The sequence below is a fragment of the Charadrius vociferus genome, unplaced genomic scaffold, assembly GCF_000708025.1.
Source record: "Charadrius vociferus isolate BGI_N301 unplaced genomic scaffold, ASM70802v2 scaffold413, whole genome shotgun sequence".
Taxonomy (NCBI): Eukaryota; Metazoa; Chordata; class Aves; order Charadriiformes; family Charadriidae; genus Charadrius; species Charadrius vociferus.
Genome location: NW_009647738.1, coordinates 763,429 through 784,353, shown reverse-complemented (window position 1 = coordinate 784,353; position 20,925 = coordinate 763,429). Strand labels below are relative to the sequence as shown.

At 48.5% G+C, this 20,925-nt stretch overlaps 2 protein-coding genes across 2 annotated transcripts; one reads left to right on the top strand and one right to left on the bottom strand.

Annotated features, from left to right (window-relative positions):
* Position 1: 1 nt before the first annotated feature.
* Positions 2-355, top strand: MAFF (v-maf avian musculoaponeurotic fibrosarcoma oncogene homolog F; the record flags this gene model as incomplete). The annotated part of the gene is made up of 1 exon (XM_009881887.1): positions 2-355. A coding segment is annotated over one exon (354 nt), but the record flags the coding sequence as incomplete, so codon positions are not given.
* Positions 356-5,770: 5,415 nt separating this feature from the next.
* Positions 5,771-20,642, bottom strand: TMEM184B (transmembrane protein 184B). The gene is made up of 8 exons (XM_009881834.1): positions 20,389-20,642; positions 17,769-17,934; positions 14,213-14,303; positions 13,604-13,679; positions 10,407-10,498; positions 9,937-10,106; positions 8,536-8,730; positions 5,771-6,386 (listed from the first exon to the last, which is right to left on the bottom strand). The coding sequence occupies exons 1-8, from the start codon at positions 20,587-20,589 to the stop codon at positions 6,145-6,147; spliced, it is 1,233 nt and encodes a 410-aa protein (XP_009880136.1). The 5' UTR covers positions 20,590-20,642; the 3' UTR covers positions 5,771-6,144.
* Between the last annotated feature and the right edge of the window lie 283 nt (positions 20,643-20,925).

The window sequence follows — 20,925 nt, the reverse complement described above, 5'->3', positions numbered from 1 at the left end:
GTCGGTGCGGGAGCTCAACCACCACCTGCGGGGCCTCTCCAAGGAGGAGGTGGCGAGGCTGAAGCAGCGCCGGCGGACGCTGAAGAACCGGGGTTACGCCGCCAGCTGCCGGGTGAAGCGCGTCTGCCAGAAGGAAGAGCTGCAGAAGCAGAAGATGGAGCTGGAGTGGGAGGTGGACAAGCTGGCCCGGGAGAATGCTGCCATGCGCCTGGAGCTCGACACCCTCCGTGGCAAGTACGAGGCCCTACAGGGCTTCGCCCGCACCATGGCTGCCCACGGAACCCCCGCCAAGGTGGCCACTGCCAGTGTCATCACCATTGTCAAGTCCGGTGCCAACCAGGCCGCCTATTCCTAGTGTCGGCCTCCGTCCCCCGGCCGGGCATGGCCCCCCGGGGTCTTCCCCCCTACAAATCCCCTCCTGTATCCTCCCTGACCTTTCCCACCAGGACTTGTGCCTGAAATCCTCTTCCTTCTATCCCTTGACCGCCATCTCCCCTGTGCAGGGAGAGCTGCTGTGGTGTGGGTGGTGGGGTGGAGGACAGGACCCCACTGGTAGCCCCCACAGCCCCCTCCCCTCCAACCCAGCCCTGTCCCCTGCTGCAGACCCCCTTGGCCGGGCACCCCTCACCCTGGGGGGTACAGGCAGGAGAGGGTAAGCCCGCGCAGGCAGCAGTGGGAGGAAGCATCCCATGGCTCCAAGCTGGCAGGAAAACATCAGGCACCTCTCTTTACTGGGGAGGGCTGAGGGTGGGCCAGGCGCTCCCGGGAGCAGGTGCCAGGGAGGGAAACGGGGAGAGAGGTTTTGCAGCGAGGGGCAGAAGGGATATGATGGAGAGGGGGGTTGGCATTGGCCCTGCAACTTGGACCATGGCTGGAGCAGGGAGGGAGGGAGGTGGCAGCGTGGCTGGAACCTGTGGGGATGGAGATGGCGAGGGAAGGTAGCAGGTCAGAGGGAGAGAAAGTGGCTGCAGGTTGGTACCTGGTAAGGGTGAGCGGAGTGGGAAAGTGCCGTGGCAGCCTGTGGTGCTGGGGGGGGAGCCCAGAGGTGACAGTGATGGAAGAGGGACCATTGGGCAGGGGGGTGCTGGGGGACGTGAGCGGGTCAGCCCAGGCTGTCGAATGCAAAGGGGAGAAGCAGTGGTGCTGTTTTATCTCTCTCCATCACGCACATCCTTCACGCCTCTTCCTGCCTATGGGACGCTCAGCCTGGCCGGCCCCGGGTGTCTCCAAAATGCAGCGGCACCAGCAGGAAGGAAGCGGAGGCAGCTGGAGCAGAGATAAACACTGTTTTGCTCAGCACAGGCCGGCTTGTACAGCCCCACCAAGCACTCCCCGGCGCCCCACCGCCTACGAAGCCCATAGAAAGGTGCTCCTGGCCCCCCGAGAGCCAGAGCTGCAGAGACAGAGAGAGGGGTGGAGGTGCAGGAGGCGGGAAGCGGGGGTGGAGAGCATCCCTGCTCCTGGGAGGTGCCTGGCAGGCAGGTAGGCTCCTCCCTTTGTTTTTCCTCCAGCTTGGACACCAGTGTGGGACAACCGGCTCTTCAGCAGGCTGAAATGCTGGAGAAGAGTTGGGTTTGCTAAATACAGGCAGCATGGGGGAGGTAACATCTTGGCATCTGATGCTGTAGATGGTTTTCCCACCCCTTTCTGCCCCTGCCTGGGTATTGCCACGCCAGCCGCCCTCGGCTGCAGCCTCCATCCCTCCCCGGAGAGAGGTGCCCACCGCTCGTGGAGAGGGCACTGTGATTAGTATCTCCCCACCCCAACTCCTCTTGGGTTTATTTATTGCACGAACATAAGTTATTTTCACGTCCTCTTTGCCATTCCGCCTCTCGGCACAGCCAGGATGTTGGTACAGAGCCGTACTTTATATTTTATATATGCAAATCACATTTTATCTTATACTTATATAGAGCAAAAAAAATACTTATTTATTTTCTGACTTACAGTATGTGTCCTACCCGACTCCTCTGTATTTTGTAGACTTTACAAATAAAGAAAGTTCTTTTTTTTCCACAGTGGGAGTGTGTTTGGTCATTCTTGAACTTCAGGACAGGGCTGTGTCTCAGTGAGACCAGGTTTTCTAGCTCCCTCTAGCTTTGCTGCAGGACACATTCAAGAATGTGCCCAAAAAAGACTGGATAGGGAACAGCTCACAACTTTTTAGAACAAACACAGATTTAGTTTCCGGAAGAAAAGGGGTCAGTAAGCAAGCTTAATGCTGAACATCACCTCCCAAAGCACTTGCTTTTAGGAGTAGTTCAGCTGTGCTGAATCAGCGTTTCTTAGGAAAGATGATATTTTTTGCTAGAAAAATTCCCTCCAGGCTGCCCTCAGACCTGGTGCAGGAGGAGAGGCAGGTGCAATCAGGGCGGCTCTACCCAAAAACTTCCCTGCAGAGTGACCTCACCGCCTGACTCAGGAACAGTGAGGAGGAAAGCAGGGAGCTCATGTCTGTGGGTGGCAGGAGAAGGGAAAGGAAGTGTGGCAGGCGCCTTACCCAGAGGTGAAGCCTGACCTCCTCCCTGGGGGGAAAAGCCACCCTTCCTCAGAGCAGAGGTGGAAGCAATGAGCATGTTCCCCTGACACCCAGGCGAGCCAGGTTCCAGCCTCCCGGCAGCCTGCAGCACTCACGTGGTGGTTCCCGGTTTTACATTCTCATTCTTTCTTGCCACTGCAAATTGCCCCAGCCCCACCACCACTCATGGAAGAAAAGCCCAGAGCTGCTGTTTGCTGGGGCCCACGTCAGAGAAAGCAGCCCCCTTCCTCTCACTGGTGTTTTGCACCAAGCACCCAAGACCGGGACTCATCTCTACTCCAAGTTTTTGGCAATTGGTTTTTGCTCCTGCCCTGGGCCATCAGTGATGTCTCAGGACCAGGCTGCTGTAGCACTGCTGCTGTCAGCTCCTGCATACACAGAGAGCATCAAGCTTTCCTCTTGAGAAGAGGACTAGGAGAACAGGACACACTGACCCACCAAGATTCAGCCCCTGCAACGAGCAAAAGCTCAAAATCAGTTCAGAGAAACCACCCAGACATCACCACGCAGAGGCAGCTTAAGTACAATCTATATTATCTCTATATTTTTATTTGTCATCATATTTGCTCATTTCTGCAGAGTATAACATCACAAAGACCAAAATAGAGAGAGCGGCTTGTTGCTGAGCTCACATCAGTTAAACACAATAGGTACAAAACTAGGTGACTCTGTCTTATTTATCATACATTTTTTTTCAGTCGTTTATATACAAAGAACTACTCTACATGGAAAAATAATAAACAAATCCCATGGGTATGTTACATGGTAAACAAAAAGGAAGGAAGAAAGGAAGGAGAAGGGAAGCAGGTGAGGGAGAGCAGCTCCAAGGGCCTACTCCTGGAACCAACGCGTTTGTTGGGGCCCTGGGCTACAACGAGCAGACCTGCAAGACCATGGATGCCCTGGCCTCCTTGGTCTCAAGCTCTGGGTCTTATATTGGTTCCTTCAAGCCAGAGCAGCTTCAGAGCCAGTCCTTGCTCTGGCACTTACCTGTTGTGAGGGAGAGCAGGAAGCTCAGAGATGATTTTGTGTGGTGTTAAAAAAAATATATATATATAAAAAAATTATAACGCTCAGCAGCTGGCTGTTGTTTGGGCGCAAGTTCTTCATCAGGCTTTTCCAAAGGCAGCTAGTGCAAAAAGGTTATACTTTAAACCACTACAGGAAGCTTTGAGAATATCCAGATCCTCTGCATAGCATATATATGCAGCATACATTTCAAAATAAGTTTTAAAAAATGCTTCCCCAACCTGGATCATCTTCAAGCTCAACATGGCAAGCCCAGAGATTTCAGCTCTTAGCCACGAAGACTGGGGACGGTCACCAATTAAGTGACACTGGGACATCATCAAGGCCTGCAAATGCAAGGAATGGGGAGGAAGAGATCAGGTCCCATCCTCCACTTTCCTAAGAGAGAGGGGACATTTAACATAAGTACCTCACACTAAAGCCACGGAAGATGGAAGGAAAGCCCACTCAACCTTCAGCCCTGCTTTCCAAGTGGCTTATGACATGAGGAAAAGGAGTTTTACACCAAGCCCACACAAAGCCTGGCAGATAGCGCTTGCATGTCCACTTAAGCAGCGACATATTTAGGAAAAGCAGTAACTAACCGCATGGCATCGCAGGACGTGTGCGCGAATGGGGAAATCCAGCAGCAGAGAAGCTGCTGGATCCACTGACCCTGCCTCCAGCTCCCTCAAGAGTCAGCACCATTGCTCCCACCTGCTTCACCATCCCCCCAGACACACAAGTGCGGAAGGAGACACTGTCCTTAAGCTTTCACTTATCTTATCCTCAAAGCAGGGAGCAAACCTGCCTCTCTTCAAGCCGTTTTGCCCCCACTCCTGACCACACACTTCTGGCAGGGCTGCTGAGGAAATGAGGTGCTCTCTGCTCGCAGTCGCTTCTGAGAAAGTGAATGAGCAAGCACATGGATTAGGATACAAGAGGAAAGGTAAACTCCAGGCAGTAAACCACACCCCAGCTCCCCCAGGAGAGCAATGAGGGGCAATCTGGAAACGCGCAGGTCTGCTGATGGCAGGGTAGTCATCAAGCGGAGAGAAACAGAGAAACTACAGCCAAGAAGAACAGAGCAGCTGGCTCCAACCTCTCCATTTTGCCTCCTGCTTGGGGGTAAGGACATCTGATCTGTGGCACTTAAGTGTGCTCCCCTCTTCTCCTCTAGAGAATTTTAAGCAAGCAAGAGGCATTTTCTGGTCCCTGGATATATCTACAGCAGGATCATTTTTATTTTGGCTCCACTGAATACCTAGGGGCCAATCCAAAACCCAACAAAAGCAAGGGGAAGCTTCCTTTCCCACTCCCATGGATGCTGGCTCCACCCTTGATAGCACTGCAGTTGCTGCAGGGTCTGCGAAACGCGCAGCAGCAGCAGGAACTGCTGCCTGGGAAACTAAAGGGGACAATTTTAACCAGCCAGGTCATGTCAGGTTTCAAGTCTGCTCCAGTTTGGCCCAGAACATCTATGGAGATAAAAAGCAAAGGAGTGTGCAGCATCCCTTCCTGAATACTCCAGCCTAAGGGCAAAACTTGTGCAGCTCGCAGGGGAAGTCAGTGATGGCAAGCATGGGGAAAGCTACCTGCCAGAGACCAGGACCTGCTCTGGCAGCTACCTGGTGCAATCCACACCTTTAAGAAGGGCAGTTATGTTGGTGGGGAACAGGAAACAAGATGAAAAAAAAGTTTTAGTGTTTACCTATCTTCCTTTCCCAAAGAGGGATGAAAGGGCCAGAGCTCTACAAAGTTCCACCACCTATCACGGCCAGTCCTCAGTCTTGTTAGCAGGAGACAGATGCTCCAAGGAGGCTTCTTGCCACAGGAATGCAGGGGAGATGGGAAGCTTGGATACCTGGTGATTTGAAAACCCTGCCCTTGTGAGACGGTAATTCCATTTCTGCTGAGCTTCAACGAGCATCAGCTTTGATGGGGAGCAAGGGGGGATGCAGGGAGCACAGGAACAAGAAGAAAGTCCTGTCCTTTTCCCCCTCGCTCACTCAAGTACAGGACTGCACAACCAGGTGCTTAGGAGGGTGGGGGCAGATGTTCCTTACTAGGCATTCAAGGCAATGGCTATAGAGAGACCAATCTCTGATCTGGTCCTCAGGAATGCTTATCGCTGTATCCTAATCCCATTTCCCAAGGATCACCGAGATGTTAGTACCAGAGAGCTGGGGGAGAAAACTGTGCCTACATCAACCATTAGGGAACAGCAGTCGGGTTGTCCAGTTGGAAAAAAAAAGCAAAAACATTTTTGGCCACAGCTCCAGGCACTGGCCAGTCATGCTCCACACCAAGCTGGGCAGGTGTGGAAGGCCAGAGCCCCAAACCCTGGAGCTTTGCTTCAATTAATTCCAGTCCATTGCTGCTGTAAGGAATGGGCTCGATAATGGAGTCCTGGCCATTCCCCCACCTCCGCACTGCTCATCATGTCCGTACCCACAAAAGCTAATGGAAGTGCCCACTTCTGCAATCTGCACTCTCTAGGAAGTGATATGACTTGCGTGTTTCTGCTTCAATAAATTAAAAAAAATAAAAAACAACAAAAGAAGGAAAATGACAGCCTGGGCTGGCAGTTTCGCCTCCTAGAATTCATCATCAGAGCTCAGCAAGAGGGTCTTCTCGTTGTCGCGGGCACCCGAACAGCTATGGGAGCGTGAGATAACATGACTGCCGTTGCGCCAGGGTGGACCATGCTCCAGCGTTGACTGCTGGGTGTACTGCTGGTAGGCTGGGGAGAAGTTGTGGATCGCATCTTGGACAATGTCGTGGGGGTTCATGGTCTCCTTGAGGCTGCTGGAGATGCTCTTCATGGGAGCACAGCGACCTGTTTGGATAAGACGGGGGGGACAAGTAAAGAATACTGCTGCTTTCCCCCACACCCTTTAACACAAAGGTAAGAAGAAAAGGGAACATGCACTTCTAGATCGTGCAGAATTCACTTTACAGAATTCCTTAAGCAGCTGCTGAGGAAATGCCACATAAATGGTGTCAAGCTGCCCAGAGATGTTGTGGATGTCCCGTCCCTGGAAGTGTTCAAGGCCGTGTTGGATGGGGCTTTGAGCTACCTGGTCTAGTGGGAGGTGTCCCTGCCCATGGCAGGAGTGGTTGGAATTAGATGATCCTTAAGGTAGGTCCCTTCCAACTCTAACCATGCTATGATTCTATGATGTTTTATCAGTAGTGCTCCTAAATCTGGCCACTGCTAGCCAAGTGAATCCACCTCAGCACCAAATGGGGGACATGCCATGAGAATGGGACATACGCACAGTGACAGCCTCCACTACACACTACCTGTGCTGGCTTGGGTGTGCAACAAAGACAGTCAGGTAGGGAGGTGCTCCTGTAAAGGGTTTCAGACAAAAAGTAAGGCAATTCTAAATATATAGGAGAAATGGCATTTGCCATTCCCACTCACTGGAAATCAGACCGATAGCCAGTATCAAAATGCCCACAGGAAAGAGATCATAAAAGTGGAAAGCAGCACAAAGGAAGGAAAGTAGGGGAGCAGGCAGTACTAGAGGCAGAATCACTCCCCAACTGGAGGGTGTCACAGTGATACCGTGAAGGAAGCAACAGTTGGAGATTGTCCCACCCAAGTTTTGAGCACAGAGGAAGGCTGTGTGTCCTTCTAGAAGTCGCCATTTCTCATGGCTTCTAGGTCCTGTTTCCAGTGTGGGCTTCTGGCTCTGCTTAGTCCTGGGGATGAGCTCCCCGGACAACCAAAGCATGCTGATCATCTGTGGCAATTATGAGAGTGAAGGGAGGCTGAGGTGAGAGAGCAAACCGGCTCCTTTGAGAGCTGGTGCAACTCTTTGGAGAGAGATTCACACAGTCCTGACAGAAATGCTCTAAAGCTAAGTGTTACGCCACTGCTCACAGCGCTGTTTTACAGCTTATGATCCAGAAAAGCCTAAAGCAGCTGTGTGAGGCAGCCGAGTTACAGACCTACAAGGAAGGGGGAACAAGGGACAGAGCAGGCAGTAGGCAGGGTGGGAATTAGGACAGAACAGCATCCCAGTTAAAAACCAACAGAGACAAACACAGAGCATGCTGTACCTACCGTATGGCCCATATGATGGAACAGCTGCATCAGGGATCAGTGGCCAAAGCAAGGGAGAGATAAAAGGGAGGACAGAGAAACAGAGAAAGAAAGAGAGAGAGGAAATAACAAGAACTGTACAAGACCCACCACCGAAACATGCCCCACTGTACCATCCAGCAGTTTACCCTTTCATCACCCACAGGTCTCATCTCCCCCAGCTGTGGCCATTGTCCTTCCAAAACTTCTGGGGATGGTTGGGATGGACTGATCACCTACATGAACATTGCCCAAGGGCTGCTGTCTTCCCACACCTCAGCACAGACTCCCCCCAGCAGGAAGGACCCCCTTTATTTGGAGAACACTGAATGTATTCGCATACACTGGGCACGAGAATCCTCCTTTTCCCAGAGACAACATCCATCTCCCTCTTCCCCAGAATGAGACTTCCAGCAGCCCAGCCCTCACAAAGTCATTATAGGAAGATCATCCTCCTCCAAGCCAAACATATTGCCAAAGCACAGCCTCATCTTCCTGAGCCAGATTCAAAACAGAGCCTGTTTCAGTCCGTGTCCCTCCTGCCTTCAGTCTGTTGCACAATCTGGAGCAATGGAGTTCCCCTTGGGGGAGACAGGAAGAAGGACAAACCCACTCTACCAAAAGGATGCAACTTCTTGCAGCCCTCAGGTCTGCAACAAGCTGTCGTGGGTGGCATACTGGGGAACTGAAAAGGGAACAATGCAATTCAGGCAAGGTTTCTGCCCTGCAGAGCCGTTGCACAATGAATCTGTTCAGACACCACGGAGGAGGGGATGTGATGTTTTCCAAGTATTCAGGTTGGGAGTCATATCAGTGTGTTGGCTGCCAGAGGGACCAGTCTCCGCCCAGTCTCACTACCAAATAGACAAGCCATATGCGCTGGCGTATTTCCTACCTTGGGCATCAAGTCTCTTGTCCACATACACCTTGTATGTGAAGGCATGGCGCAGGGCAATGGCTGCAAAGAACATCTCCACGCAAATGATGAAGTCCTGATACCCAGCAGCTACTGTGCCTTCACCCACAGACACGTTGGCAGAGTGGATTTTGGGGATGGCACCACACTTTTCCAAGATGGCCAACAGCATCCCTAACCAAAGCAAAAAGCTCATGTAAATGTGCAGAAAACATGATTGCATACTAACTGTAAGGAATGGAAATAGCCGTATGTCCTAGACGCAAACCCATTTAACATACGAGCTACAAACAGAGCAGGCTAGATACTCCCACCCGCACTCACCCATACAACAGAGAAAGGAGGAATAAATGAGACAAATGTGTTTAAGCAAAGAATGTTTGAATACTGCCCCTCTTCTACTCTCAACTGACAAGTAATCTGCGGAACTATCTGGTGCGGGACTTATGTCCAAAAGGGTAAGACGCAGTCAGGTATTTCTGCAAGCACTTCTGTGATCTCAGCATTTCTACCAGCTAGAGCAAAAATTGAAGTAACAGAGCTTTCCATTTAAACATAAAGTAGTTTTGACACACCGTTGCAAGAAAGATGTTTCTCCCTGTCCATAGCCAGGTGGCTGAAGAATTCCAGAGAAGGCAGAATGCGTGTGACCAGATGGCTCAAGATGATAAACCAGACAGCTTATTAGTTTGTCTGTAGACCGGGAGGATGGGCCATACCCCAACAGCCTAAATTCCACCTAAGTTCCTACTCAATTAGTCTTTGAAGTGCAACTCAGTAAACCTAAGTAGGGCATTGAACAGGGAAATGCTTAGAGCCAATTAGTAAGAAGCACTAAGCTTAGGTGGAATTTCAGCTTTCTGAATGTGCCTCCGCATCATGTGTATATATTCTGAACGTCCTTCCGCCCGGTGGTGGTTCTGTGGCAGCACACACTGCATTCAGCCAGCTTGCTGCTTCACATGAATCACAGACATACCATTAAAATTTTATATATAGAGCACTAAAAAAAGTATTAAAAATTTTTAGAGGTGCCACTTTAATCAATGAAATGGCAGCATGCAGATAAAATGTTGGCAGCTTATGCTTTATGATTGTTCCAGGAATGCAAAGGACTCTTCATCCAAACAGCTGATTTTGCCAGGCAGATAAGCACATGCACACGCACAGGGATAGTGAGGGTTCAGGAACGCAGAAACAAAGATTAAAATGAGCAAAACAGGCTTCCCAGAGAAAAGCAATGAAAGACTATAAAACAAATATAATAATAATACAGAAAGACATTCTGGCTATTAATCAGCATCTGCTCTATCAACTCTAGCGTCTGAGCCCCTGCAGAGAGCTCTTTGTGCCTACCAAGGGAAGCGAAAAGCAGCTCACCTTGCCAGAAGGACAAGAAGATGACAGACTTCACCATGAAGAATTTGAGGACTGGGCTATAGGGACTGAGCAGCTCACGTGTGGCGAAGTAGAAAAGGAAGAGGGCATACAATGCCAGGCTGACAGAGATGTTGTAGATGATGGTCACGTAGAGGTAGCCACTGGTTACACTGAAAAGAGAAGAGAGATGAATGCCTGAAATTTTAGCATGATCTTTTCCCCTTGCCGCTGTCACTGGGGAGTTCTAAGATTCCATTTCCTTCCTGCCTCCCTGTTCCCATTCCCTCCCTGAAACTGAGGTAGAAAAGTGCTGAAACGAACAGGCTTTCCCCTGCCCTCTTTTCTCACTTGCATATTCAGCCCATGTTCTTCCCCTGTCTTCTCCCATGGTCCAGCACACACACGGACCATAAGCACAGCTGGACAGAGAAGGGGCAGCCAAGGGTTGCATGCTAGACGAACAAACTTACTCAAAGTCACCATCCTGGTACTTGCCGAAGGCCTGAAGGATGACCGTGCTGATCGCCATGAGGGGCTTCACCACACAGAACTGCAGGGTGGCCTACAGGAATGAGAGAGGGGGAATGAGAAGGCAGGCAGTGCAAGAGGCCAAGTTCCCAAACCAACACCATGATGGCGTGTCCGCTGGGACGCCTCAGTAAGGCAACACAATCCATCCCCAACAAGGAGTCTGACCCCACCACTTGCTAATTGGTTGTGCTTGAGGACTGCAGCACCCAAAAGGAGATAAAGATGATTCAAAAAAAGATCTGTCAAAAATGGGAAGAAAAGCCTCTCTGTAGATTCCTTGTAGAAGCTGCTCAGATGCTCTCTTACAAGGCTGTTTTTCATAGATTGTGCTGCAGCACATTTATGCACGGTAACAGCATGAAAAACAAAAAAATCCTACAGTGTGCTATGATACGGACATAGCAAGTTTAACAAAGGGATACTGGGGAAGGGACTCCAATCTATAGTTGCCATAAAGCTAGGCAAGAAGGTCCCCTGGATAGGAGGGGAACACAGCTCTCTGAGGAGGAATTTTGACAACTGCCATCATATTAAGGCATTTTGTACACACAGCGATGTGTGTTGCCAGACAGAAATTAAGAGGTATTCTGTTGTCAGCCACACGACCTTTACTGAATCTCCCCAAAGACTCCGTGGCACTTGGGATCAACTCTATCTATTCCGCCAGTATAAATCACTGCTCCTTTTGGGACAACTCCTCTCTCAAAGCCACACCAGTCTTCATCTTTTTGAAGACGCTGAACTTCAAGGTCCTAAGAGAATGGAGGGTTGTGACCCTAAAAACGTCACCGGTGTTTCCCTGAAGGAGGCTGGAAGAGCCCGGGCAGGTGCGCATCTGCACTCATGTGGGGAGGGCTGTGTATGGAAAGAAGGTAAACCAAACAGGAATAATTGCTTTGGATACGATGCAATTTGTTAGTGGTCATAAGACTTCAAGGAGATTAAAAACCCCAGCACATGCCAGTTAGTGAGTCACTGTAAATATGTGAACTGGAAAAGGTCACACTAATTGGTAAACAACTCCGTCCTCCGAGCTTCCCCTCCTTCCAATCTGGGGATGTTTTAACCATTTCCCTGCAATCCAAACCACCACGTCCTATTTTTAGTTGCTTCCCTAGAAGACGCCACAGCATACAGGAAGCACATGGATGTGTGTGACTGATCTGTGAGGGTCACCAGACACAGAGCCAGCAAAGAATCTTGATCAAGACATCTTTAAGGTAACAAGCTGTTCAGAGTTTACACTGCAGCCACCAACACACCACCCGACCGCTGGAGAGCTGCAGGCAACGCAGGCAGACTGACTGACCCACCGCAGGCACCTGCCTGAGAACAGCTTGGGGTGGGGGTGAAGATGGAAAGAAGGAATGGTTATAACACAGAGATTCCTTCAGAATGAAAGGGACTGGAAAGAGCAGAAAATGGGCAGGTGATGGCGGGAGGCGACAGGAGTGCTGAAGATGCTGACAGCAGGGACAAAATGGGCAATATACTCCTTCCAGCACATTCCTCTTCCTGGTCACCACGATGGTGGATACTGCACAGATCAGCTCTGTTGCCCTTTTGCACCAGCCTACCCAGGAATTTGCCTCGAAAGGCCTTCCTCGGCAATCCTGGAAGTCTAGAAGTACTAGAAAGTGAGTCTTGGTGCCGAAGATTTCTCACCAAGACAACATTTAAGCTCGAGCCAAGGAGGACGTAAGTACTTAAACATCCCTTTGCAAGACAACTCCCTCACAGCCTCCACAGCAGAGTTAGCAGCTTGAGAAGGGCAGGCCTGACTAGAAGAATTTCTGCCAGACAGCAGCAAAGGACAAGCAAAATATCCACCTCAGCTTGAGTTACTGAGTGAGCTGAGGATTTGTGGAAGCAGGCAGAATCTGCCCCCGCCCCTTAAAAGTGCTTCTAGTCTTCATTGTTGTGAAAAAGTTTCCAAACACAGCCAGGTGCAACTCATGTGGAGAAAACTGCCAGAGGCTGTGGGACATGAGAAACAAGAGGTCTAAGGGAAATTATTTCTCCAGCACTCATTTATCTTGATGCATGTCATGTTTACTTATGACATATTTAAACGGCAAAAGTTAACATTAGGAGCAAAAAGAATAGATAACGCATCAAATCAAACACGGGGTGTACAAATGAAGCCCACGAAAAACAGGTGAAGCAGCGTACTGGAAGCAGCTTAGAAAATAAAGTATCAGGGAAGAAAACAGGAAAGCCATGAGGAAAGAACATGTGACAGAGACAAATAGAACGGAGAAAAAGGTTGGCCTTCAAAAAAGGCCAATTGCGCTGCAGAGATTAACACTGGATATTATTATGATGCTGCATTGTACCTTTGATTTTCCTGCATACTGCTAGAACACAGATGATGTGGCATGATGTGGAGGAGAAGCCAGGGCAGATATCTAGACCCAGTGACTGGAATTACAGTGACCTGAACCCTTTCAAAGAACCAGACCTGCCTCATGCTGTCTCCAGAGAAACCTCATGTGCTCATTTCAGCAAGTGAGCAAAGCCTTGAAACTCACCTGCTGTTTCATGGCAGCCAGAGGTGACTGACCTGGGACGAGCAGACAAGGGCTGTATCAAGGTTTAGATCTCCCCCACTCCCTCCCCCTCAACATACCCAATTCAGCACAGACAGACACACGTGGTGAGCAATACTCGGTTCCTCCTACAAAGTGTTGTGTCACGCTTAACCCCCACCCCCTCCTCAACTCCAAACCACAACAGCAGCACTGGGAATTCAGGAGGCTGTTACACAACTGTGGGGTGTCTGCAACACAACATAGCCATCAATTTCTTAAAGCTGGGACCTCTGCAATCCAGAAAGGGAACAAGAAATCAGAATTTCTTCTCAGGGCTAACATCAGATCCAGGAGATAAACTGGGTCTTTTGCTAAGGCCTTCCTGATGCAGGGTCAAGTAGAAAATGTTAAGATCATCCAAAACAAATGAACCAACCAACCTCGAAACACCCTCTCTTCTCAGCAGTCTACAGGCCTCTCAAAACGATATTATAAAACCCTTCAAAGGAGTGCTCATCTCAGAAGTTCAGCAGCAAAAGGCACCATTGCCACCCACACACACTTCACTTATTTCTAGAGGATGGCACAGTTCCTCCAGCCCATACCTGTTTGCAGAACCTCAGGAATCCAATCGAATAGGTCTTTCCCCACAGGCAGCAAGTCCCGTATACACAGCTGGACCTGAAAGAGCCAACACAAGATGACAGGGTTCAGAAGCAAGATTTGGGTGAGAGTGCAAGATTCCTACCCTCTTTGTCTACCTCTCCATAGCAAAGTTTTAAGACTGGTGCTTTCTCCAACCATGATTACAGTTACAGCCATACTGTCTTTCTGAGATGTGTTTAAAACGACATCCTGACTCCACACTCCAAATTTTTTTTAACTGAATATCATGGGGAGAAACACAGATCCTAGAGGAAGCACATACAACCAACTGAATACAGAAAAGATTTAAAGGAGGAGAAGGGAATAAGAAAAGAAACAAAGGAGCAGGAAGGTGTCCAGAAAAGATGTGAATCTGTCCAGCTCACCTAAGAGGATGCAATCAGCGGAATGTGTCTCAGAGCAGGGTACTGGTAAATCATCACCATCCATGCTGCCAGTCCCAGCAGACATTTGCCACCTGACACAGTTTTTCAGGGTAGGGATAGAGGCATGGTAGATGGGTACAGAAGGAGGAGAGCGTCATGCTTTAAGCACAATTAAATACTCACTCAATTGGTTTCCCTCTGATCTCAGACATGATGGAGCTCTCCCCTCCCAAGTACTCATAGCAGAGGCTGAGAAAGTTGTATATTACAAAGGCTGCAAAGACATTAATCAGAGTAAAATGACAACCAACTTCAAAACAGGTGGAAGGACCAAGAGTACAGGCAACAGACCAAACATTAGCACGAACTGCTTATTCAGCATCTTTCCCTTCAAAGCACTCCAGTTTATATTCGCTGCATTTATCGTCCTACCTCAGCACTCACAAGACTATCTGAACTGGCATTTGGCCAAGGTCCCAGGCCATTTCCATGACTCATGCCAAAAGGGTCACAGGACCATTTAAAACCGTGGTCAGTCTCTGTTTTACTTGGCATTTGTAAGATGCTGTTCTTTACAGGGTTCCTGTGCATTATTCCAGGACATTACACTGGTACTAAATAATTTGGAAAAGTTATCTCTGATCCATCAATCATATCTTATCTCCTGTGTTTAACCTATTAGGTGATGAACACAGTTTCTCCCCCCAGGGCAACCAGACTATAGACATAAGAGTTGGAGAAACAGAGGGCTTTAACCAATCAGTGAAATTCTGTTTTCATGTCTGGTAGAGATTTTTGAGAAACAGGCTCTGTGCTTCATTTCCTCAGAAAGCTGAAACTTCTTGTGTACTGAAGAGCCTTCTCCTTGGACAACCTTTTTTCTGCCTTCCCTAGCAACCTGGTACAGACGAGGAAGAGTCTTCTCAAACTGCCCCATTTCAATTCTCTTCAAGTCTCAGTTTTGCTGATATATATAAACTGAGGTGAACACAGTGTGGGGAGGGTTCTCATCAGAACTACAGACGTATTTCCTTTTCATGGGATCCAAGCCCACTTAATTGTGCACAGAGTAAACCTGTACGTGCCCTGTCTGCTACTCTCTTGAGTTGTTATAATCACTGTTGGACCCTCATACAGTGGTGAGATTTTTAGGGCAAGGACTATACTCCTAAGTTTGCCACATAGAGCCTTGGGGCAACCAAGGTGACTCTTCTTTCAATGTTATTTTCTATGATAGTCTGTACATGGACATTCCCTGGAATGCCAACACCTAAATCCTGGTTTTGGTCCCCAGCATTGACATATAACAATGAGAAAATAACTTGGGATCGAAACAGAAGTCTCAAGGAACTTTGAAACAAGAACAAAAGCCTAATAACATACAGTGCTGAGAAGCTGACCTCACCAAGCAGCCAGTTATTAGACCTGAGGTCAATTTTCCCACGTGGATGAACTTCTAAAGTCAGAGACAGACATCAACTCTAATTCTTCTACAAGCATCCAAACTATGCCCTGGCAAAGAGGTACGCAATGCTCCCCAAAACGCTCATAGTCTCAAAACATTATATTTATGGCTTGTAGGTGTGCCTAGCTGGCAAGAATGCCACAGCACATAAAAGCCAGTGGTATACCTGCTTCTATGTGTGTAATTGGGATATTGTTATTCCATCTGTAATCCTTCTTGTTGAACAATGTTAGGTATGTTCACACAGCAATGATTTTGCTAAAGCTTTAATTAGAAGAGAAAACACCAACCATGGAAAACTTATTTAAATAACCCCTTTTGCCTGCAATTTTCCTGCAACTTAGCTGAAAGCTCCCAGCACCCAGAGGAAGAAAACCTGAGCTTTTCCTATTGTCCTCCAGTGACCCCTGCCCTCTGATGTGGTCATTACAATACCAGCTGCCCATTTCACAAGCACTAGGGAAGAGATGACATCAGAAGAAGACAGAAAAAAGGAAAAAAAAAAAAGGGGGAAATATCTGACCCTTCATCCCCGAAAGAAACAAGTGCTAACTATCAAAGCTCACCACACCAGCAAAAGAACTCTTCTCCCATTCCTGATCCACATTGATCCACATTCTTCAGTTGGTGCTCATGACATCAATAACAAACAAACAAAAAAAAAAATCTACTTGTGTCAGCGTTACTGCCACCCAGGTTTGTACAGAAGCAGAGTCACGTGAAAGAGGAACACCAAAATATGTTCATCCTAATAGTACACTATGAAATGCAGCCCATAAGTGGCCAAAGACAGTTTCCAAAATTTGTTAACAGGCTCTTCTCCCCCTGTTCCCTAGCAGATCTCCCCCCATTTCACAACCTAATACCTTCCCAAAAATGAAATTATAAGGTGGATGGCAAGGGAAGGCAGATAACAAAAAGGCTGTTTCAAAGCAATCCCCAGAAAAAGTGAGGGAGAGAACCTGCTGACCGAAGGTGCTTTCACTTGCACATGTAGTCTTTTCCCACAGCCCAACGTGCTGAGGTGAACCCCGAAGCATGGGCTGCATCCTGAGCAGATGCTCGGATGTTTGCAAACTCCCCGAGCAAGCGAGGCAGAGGGATACTGGCTGTTGCTAGGAGAGGAGTTTCGCAGAGCAGCAGGCTTCCTGCTAGACCTACACACGCATGCAGGGTGGGGAAGGAGGGAAGAAAAAAAAAAAAAAAAACAACCACCCAGGCCCAAACAAAGGTGCCTTCTGAATCACGTGCGCACGTTTGCCATCTGCTGCTGCATCTCAGAGCATTGCCATTGGATGCGAAGAAGGGCCTGCTGGTCCCTTCAGCCGATTAACTTGTTCACATGGCCAGGGGCACCTCTCTGCAATGCAGATCTCACCAAAACAACTGCACCAGCGAGTTATGACTTAATGAGGGTATGGCAATACACTGTCCTCAAAAATATACTGCTAGAGCGCAGTTTCTCCTGCTGGATGGGTAGGAGGCTCCTTTCTGGATGCCACCAGGAGGGAAGTTTAGATAGCATTTACTGGAAAGTAACTGCTTCCTTCGCATAAAATGCTAGTGGTACCATCTGCAGCAGATAACCGAAAATGATGCAATTGGTAACTCATCCTGAATATGGCACCCTATCTCCTGCAGGACTCCAAAGCACTTTACACCTCACCAACACCAGCACGCGGCGGCTGTGCTACCCTGTGTGATCACACAAGTGATGGGATCAGAAGAATACATCGCTAACAAACTGTGCCAGGAAAACAGGACAAAGTAAGTGTCTGGCTGCTAAGTAAGTGCTGTTCCAAGAACTGGGAGCCAACCGATACCTCACTTTAAACACCCAGCTAGAATCAGATTTTTGGCTTTACACCTTCCTGAAGCAAAGGACCCAAGAAAATAATAAACTTTGTCTCTATAGAACATTGGACGAAAGGCTCAACGCATCTTGTCATGCTTAGAGGCCAATGATGGAGAAGTTCAGGTTGGGCAGGGCTTTAAGCAACCTGACAGTGAAAAGATGTCCCAGCCTATGGCAGGGGCACTGCACTAGATGATGTTTAAAGGTCCTTCCCAACCCAAACCATCCTATGATTCTGTGATTTATGATTCTGTGATTTTCAGTCACTGAGCGAGCCATGGTCACCCAGTGAGGCACGCTGTAAAATTCTGTCTCAGTAGGTGACAGTGATGCTTTCTCCATGCTCCCAACCAAAAGCAGAAGTCCTCTCAGGGCAGAGACTTCCCACCTCCCACATTTTTTGTCTGACCCCTCCTTACCTTCATAGCAGTCCCGCACTGTGCCAAAGTAAACATAGTACTGGTCATTGGTGAAGAACAGGAGACTGAGCCATGAGTCAAAGGCGTAAATGGGTACAATGAAGAGGATCCGAACAATGTAGCGCTGTTCATTTGGGCAGCTATAGCAGCGAAGATGCATGTAGATCTGAGAGGATGGAAAGGGGAGACCAGGATCAGCGGCATATGCAACAGAGAGGAGAAAGTGGAACTGGAGTGTCAACTGGACTACTAGGAAAAACAAACTCAGTAAACCATCTCTTGATTGCCTCCACAAAACTCAAGGTGATGAACACTAAAAAACAAAAAAAATCACTGTTATCACATGGCATTGCTATGATGTCCCTTAGTTTGCAGAGAGTGGGAAGGAGGAGGAAAAGTAAGTGGAAGGCAGAAATCAAGGGACTTGATTTACTGTTATTATCATCACCACCTTGCCCATATTTTGTTCAGACTTTTTCTTCTAATTATCAATCCTATATTGCTGCTGTTTCATTTTAAGTACCTAAGATTCACAATAACACTTTTCTCCAAAGAGGGAAGGAGCATACACTTAAGCACACACTCATTGTAAACACTCTCACTCTTGGCAATTTTGGATGCTTACAAGACTTTTTCCTGAAACAACCCAAGAGAGCCTTTCACAGCACTGCCAAGAGCTGATAAGCCACAGCCTGTCTGCTCAAAAAGTGCCATTCTGCACCCTGGTGACAGCACAGCCACCAAGCATCAGCCATCAAGTGAGCACTGAGCTCATGCACCACGCTCAAAGGAACCACGCAGCCACACCGCTTGTTTTGTCTGACTGTCTGCACACATCCTAAGTCACTGGTTGAGGGGACTGCAATGTCCCCACCCTATCCACTCCCACCGCTCGCAGTTTGTTAGCCATCATTAAATCCCACACCTAAAAAGCTTTTTCACACAATACCCACCTCCTGGGAAAGGTATTGACCACAAGCCTACTCTGAAGATGAACACCACTTCTGCAATGGCCTAATAATATAGCCAGAGCTTCAGCATGAGTTGCGGATACACGCTGTCAGCCATGGAGTCAGCAGAGGGCACATTCTCCAGAGGCAAGGCCTCCGTACGGCAACCCTCATCAAGCTGCTGCCCCAACTGCTGGGATTAATAAGACCTACTTTATTACATACGTGCCTCACAACTGAGTGATTTTGCTGCCTGAAGAGGCACAAGCATTTGTCTGAAGTTTCACCCTGCACTTGGGGGTGCTGTGAGGATTCTTCAAGGTCTAAAAAAGCACACATCGATGCTCTTGTCTTTCCCTCGTAGGGGAGAGGGGGTTGTCTCTCCACAGCTGTCTGTTGCTGATCTGTCCTGGCCTCTGGGCCAGATCTGGCCAAAATCGACTGAAGGACTCAAAATACTTGTTTTCTCTCCCTATCCCATGAGGAGCTTACAAAAGCCTCATTTCCTGAGGAGGCTGAAAATAAACTAACAAACTTTGGAGATATTTTTTCCTTGTGACAATCCCAGTGACACACCTCACCCTGCACAGGAACAGCTGACACTAGAGTTCAGATGACTCTAAGCTTTGCCCTTGGGATGTCACAAGAGCCCTGCGATCCATGCGCCTACGACAGCACAGGAACTGCTGCCTTGTAACAGGACAACAAGCACGTTTCAATCAACACTGTGTCTCTGGCACTGACCTCCGTTGGTTTTTTCGGAGAAGGGCATTAATGCCTAAGCGTGCAATGCTATACTGCAGAGGAAAGATTTCTTTCTACCTTCAGCAGGCAATCAATTTGTGCTCTGAAACAGGAGGATCCATGGCACTTGTAATTGTTACCCAAGCTGGTGAAACTGCAGGTGTTACCCTTACTCATCAGTGACTAATCCGTTTTTGTACTTCACTAGGCCCTGTACTCCATCAATAGGCTGTAGTTTTCTAGATCCTAGTCATCACTCTGGAATCTACGGACCAACAGGTACAAAATACAGGTTGATAAATAACAGGGCTTGCGTTTCCCCACTGTGTTTTTCAGTTCACATGACAACTGCGTGAAAGAGGTAGAGAACAGGATGCAGGGTTTGACTTGTTCTGGCCCCCAGGACACCTGCCTCAGAAAGAGGGGAGGGGAGAAAAATTAAAATAAAACATTTCCTGCTACTCCTTTCCGCAGCGGAGCTCAGCCTGTGGAATCCACTGGCACAGGAGATCAAAGGAGGTATGTCAAACAACAGATGACCACAATCATTTAGCTAACAGCTGACACAATAACAAAAGGGCTAGATTCAGCTACAAGACCTGGGAAAGGATGGCTTGAGATAACACACCTTTCTGCAAACACTCAAGAGATGGCCAAATATTTTACACCTGCTAAAGAGTTTGCTTCCTCTCCATTTGCACTATGGAAACGGTCTGAACCTGGGCAGAAAAAGGCCTTCATATAGAAGTTGTCATCTTGATCAGCACAGATAATATATTAGACCCTAAAGAAGAGATCCTGGTACCACTCCAGAGTCTGCAAACCCCCATCACACAGCTGTATCTGGCAGATATGGGCTAAGGTATCATTTGTTCCTCCATAAGCGTAAAAGAAAAAGATGAGAAGTATGAATGACGGGGTTTTACCTGATGGCAGGTGATGAGCAAAGCTGTCCATACAAAAAAACCTGAGATGGCCTGAGCAGCGGTGGTCATGAGGAATATTGGCTGCTCCACAGCTGTGGGGCTGCCATCCTCTGGCATCCAGGAGAAGTTGGGAGCCACAGCTGGAGTGGTGGCAGTTGACCCCAATCTGGGGGCTGCAGTGACGTCAGTCATCACTATCATGGTGCCTTTTGGTGTGAGGTTCCAGTTGGGATTGCTAGAGAGCTGCCCACAAGCCAAGACCTGTCAAGGAAGAGAACCAAAAAGCAATTGAACCCAGCTGAAAGGACTGTGGAGAATAACAGTAACAGTACTTTGCATCTCTCACATGCCTTTCACCAGGCTGCTCACGTGCTTTACGAACAGGACCTGCAGAAGTCTGCCACTGCCACCCCTCGTGATACAACAAATCATGTGGTACTCAGGAACCTCTCTAGCACTCACAACACAGCCTCCCCGAGACCATGGAACACTGCCGCTGCCATTGTCACCACCCTTCTGCAATAAAAATATTTAAGA

Coding starts and splice junctions, on each gene's coding strand:
- TMEM184B (XM_009881834.1), bottom strand. CDS start 20,589: ATGATAGTGATGACTGACGTCACTGCAGCCCCCAGATTGGGGTCAACT. Junction 17,935..20,388: donor TGCTCATCACCTGCCATCAG/GTAAAACCCCGT, acceptor CCATCCTCTCAG/ATCTACATGCATCTTCGCTG. Junction 10,499..13,603: donor TCCTGAGGTTCTGCAAACAG/GTATGGGCTGGA, acceptor TCATTCCTGTAG/GCCACCCTGCAGTTCTGTGT.